We start from the raw sequence: 3,782 nt of genomic DNA, 5'->3' as shown, positions 1-3,782 counted from the left end.
GCTATGCTGAAGGTAGCGCTGTCCTAGTGTGTACTGTAGTACTGTATTGTGAAATGTGCATTGTGCGCATGGAACACGCACGGAACGTCTCGTGCGTGTTGTCGCGTCTACATGCAGGCTGCGTGGAGAGCAGGGTAACCAAACCAACGGCGCTTGCAGTTGCACGGAGGCAGGCAGGATATTTTTCTACTCTGGCGAGGTGCACGTACGCTTTGACTGATCGAGCAGAGTCGCCGTCGCCGTCACGGGAATTAAAATGCCTCGATACTGTCCGTCCGTCAGATCGGACCGTACCATACGAAACCTTTCACCCGGCCAGAAGGCTTGGCATCCGATTCGGCCGGCGTTCGCATCCATCGATTTCTTCTGCATTTCTGCCCATACAGAAACACGGAGTCCCTTTTTGCCACTTCCTTTCGGCCGGCCGTGTGCTTTCTAGCCTCTTCTCTTCTATCGTACATCCGCGTGAGTTATCAGATGTTGATCCCCAAAAGAAAAAAGAGTATCGGATTGACGCTTCACATGACCGTGCTTAACATTTCAGCTCCCCGCAAAAATGCTTAACATTTCAGCATCCGCAAAAATAAAAAGAAAAAAAAATTGTAATGATGTGTGTGCATAACGAAGGTCTGAGCTGCGCTGCCAGCTAAGCGACCGCTGTTGTGACCGTTACTACTGGTCAGCGTCCTGTGGGCGCGCGCCAGCTTGCACACACGACCGACCGTTGCCATCGCCGTCCCAACGGCTCCGTAGCCGTGACACCTGCGAAATCCCAAGAACACCCGCACGTCTAACCGCACGCGTGCGCTACGGCGACAGCGGCTTCCCCGCGTCTCTCGTCATTCACGCCGTCGCCTCGCCCATTTTCCCTTCTCCCTATTTAATCCCGCCTTCCTTCTCCATCTAGCCATTGCCAATCCCCACCTCCACTTCCTCACTCACAGAGAAGACATCTCTTGTTCCCACATCTCCAGCTACTACAAGCTCAACCACACCAGTACCAAGGCAGGCAGTCACCATGGACGCTGTGGAGTCCTCCTCGCCCTATTCGCCGCCGTCGCTGCGCCACAAGCTGCGGACAACCGTGTGCGGCTGCTTCGGCTCGCCGTCGTCGCCAGGCAGCGGCGCAGAGAGGCCACACACCCGCGGCGGCAGGAGCAGGTGGAGGCGACGCGTGACCGCCACGGGGGAGTTCAGGTACGACCCGCTCAGCTACGCGCTCAACTTCGACGGCGGCGGCAGCGACGACGGCGACGCCGACGCCGAGGACGCCGCCTTCCGGCACAGAAACTTCAGCTCGCGCCTGCCTCCCTCGCCGGTGCCGGCCTCCCGAGCCGTCGCAATCGCCTGAAGTGAATTGCACTAGTAGCCTCTGTCCCTCTGATTTTTCTTCTTCTCTAACTCTGAGCGAGACTGAATCACTACATCTGCAAAGGCAGTTTATTTATACGGCCGGGGAAACGTACGTACCGAGGAGTAGCAGTAGCATCATGTAGTTATTATACATGTAAGAATCAATCAGTTCATTTTTAATGTTCCCTCCATTCTCAATGCAAGGCAACAGATTTCTCAACAACAAAAAGAATGCAAGGCAACAGATACGTGTATGTACACGGAGATGACGAATTCGTTTGGTCGGGAATTTATTTCGGATGATGAACTGTGAACAAAGTTTACCTCTGTGATGATGAACCAACCACACACATGTGGAATCATCTCCCGTCGGCCGTCGCCATCCACCGTGTGGGCTGCGCGTATCCAACCATGTACAAACAGTACGTGGGTAAAACCGTAAAAGGGTGCTGCAAAGGATTAGCGAGTAGCCAACAGTCAAAAATATCGAACCAACCACACACACCAGACGAATCTGAAGAAGAGAGCCAACTCCACTGAACCATCTTCCTCTGCACTTCCTTTTCTTTCAGAAAAACAGGGGCAAACCGCGGTTGCATTCAAATGAGACTATACGACCGGCCTCGGCCTCCACCCCTGTTTCGTATTCACCCCAAGTTGAGTTCGGTCGGGCGCTGAACATGCACGGTATCATCTCCGCTGTTTCGTAGAAACCATCCTTCCACGGGATTACACAGTCTTTTTTTTCCTTTCTTTTTTGAAAAATCCCAAGATTCCACTGTTCGGTCTCCAACTGCGAACAAGCAAGAATTCAAACGAAGGAAATGGGTTGGCGGCCTGGCCCAAGAGGGCCGTTTGTCCACCAGCCCAGCTTGTAGGCCGCGAATGGGAACTAGGTAGCCGTAGAGAGGAAAACTTGCATAGAAGATAGGCCATTTGGTTGGCTTGTAATCTTAGAACAAGGGTGAGGGAGGTTGGGTGGAATTCCTCTGAAATGCAAACCCTAGTGTATCTTGAATTCAATGCACACTGGCTATGATCCCATAGCTTAACTAGTAGTGCTAACAATCTGGTATTCAGAGACGTGTCTTGGCACTGCCAGGCAACAACCACTACACCCGCCACAAGGTTTGCCAGCAACGAGGGCTAATTGAGGAGTTGATAACAATAGGGAGGCACATCTATGATCTGCTTCGAAGTGGCTTCGACGATGACATCGATCGCAAGCTTGAGGATCAGCACACGATGCCCATCAGAGAAGTCTGCAAAATGTTCGATGAAAGTTCTGCTAAACTGGATGGCCTCTTCGCCAAGCTAGAAGGAGTTCATGACGATCTCAGTGTCGACATTGGCCAGATCCACATCGATGTTGATGTTGATCTCCCCACGAGTGCTCGCAAAGGCTTCAACTCCCTGGTCTTGCTCACGTCCTAGGAGCTTTGGAAACTAGAAATGGTTGTGTCTTGGATGGGCTACGCCCCTCCGGCAGCCGCCTAACCGAGACCATCCGGCAGTAGGCGCAACTATGGGCTCGTGCCGGAGCCAACGGGCTACACAACATTGTTGGCATAGGTTGATTTTTCGTCTCTTGGGTTGAGCAACCCCATTTTTCTTGTTGCCCAGGTGTTGCACTTAACGCCGTATTGTCATGTACGTCCCTAAGTGTAATACCCGATCATGTATTGCTTTCTACCTATCAATGAATGATACGTAAGCTTTGCATATTCGCGCAAGGCGATGGCAGAGGCGGCTCGGTTGGCCAAGCTCAAGCGGCATTGGGTAGGAGGCAGATGTTAGCATAGCATAGCATAGGTGATCTTCTTCTGCCGGGCCATGGAGGAGGCGAATGGCGAAGGAAGGAGGCAGAGGGGATAAGAAGTGGATGGGATCGGGCTGGAGAGAGAGAGAGAGAGTGTGTGTGTGTGTGTGTGTGGAAGTGGACGTGTCTAGTGCTTGGGGACACCGTCCGGCTTAAATAGCCAGACCTTGGCCCTTCGGGCGGCAATCCCGAGTGGCGCCATGCGGCGTTCACACCACACCGGATGAGGTACCCGTCAAACCGTTGGGTTTTCGAAAATTACGTGTGGGTTCCGTCGTCAGTCCGACGTTGCGGATGCGTTCGACCCGCCCCATATCCGCTCCAGATTTATACTGGATATGAGGAGTGATTGTCAGCCCGGATGGGTCGGGTTTTTTTCTTTTGGTAAGTGACCGGACCGCTCATCCGGGCATTTGAGTGAGGTTTGAAACGCCCAACTGTAGATACTCTTATGTAATGCGCCTGGTTAGAAAAAATTCTGATAGGTGTTTCAGAAAGGCTGAGCTTCGCTTCTCCGAGGCTCCGACTTTTAGTGATTGATTAAATGGGTCCGCTGTGATCGAAATCAGTGGATGGCTCCACCACGCAAGCTGAAACATTCACGTGCTCA

General features: G+C 52.6%; 1 protein-coding gene across 1 annotated transcript; it reads left to right on the top strand.

Annotated features, from left to right (window-relative positions):
- The first annotated feature begins 873 nt into the window (after window positions 1–873).
- On the top strand, window positions 874–1,585 carry LOC109763078 (uncharacterized). The gene has a single exon (XM_020321942.4). It carries the CDS (start codon window positions 1,019–1,021, stop codon window positions 1,349–1,351), a length of 333 nt encoding a protein of 110 aa, XP_020177531.1. The 5' UTR covers window positions 874–1,018; the 3' UTR covers window positions 1,352–1,585.
- The last annotated feature ends 2,197 nt before the right edge of the window (window positions 1,586–3,782 follow it).

This window comes from Aegilops tauschii, chromosome 7 (assembly GCF_002575655.3).
Source record: "Aegilops tauschii subsp. strangulata cultivar AL8/78 chromosome 7, Aet v6.0, whole genome shotgun sequence".
In the NCBI taxonomy this organism is placed as follows: Eukaryota; Viridiplantae; Streptophyta; class Magnoliopsida; order Poales; family Poaceae; genus Aegilops; species Aegilops tauschii.
Note: the sequence above shows the minus strand (reverse complement) of the source record. Positions and strands in the feature narration are given on the sequence as shown.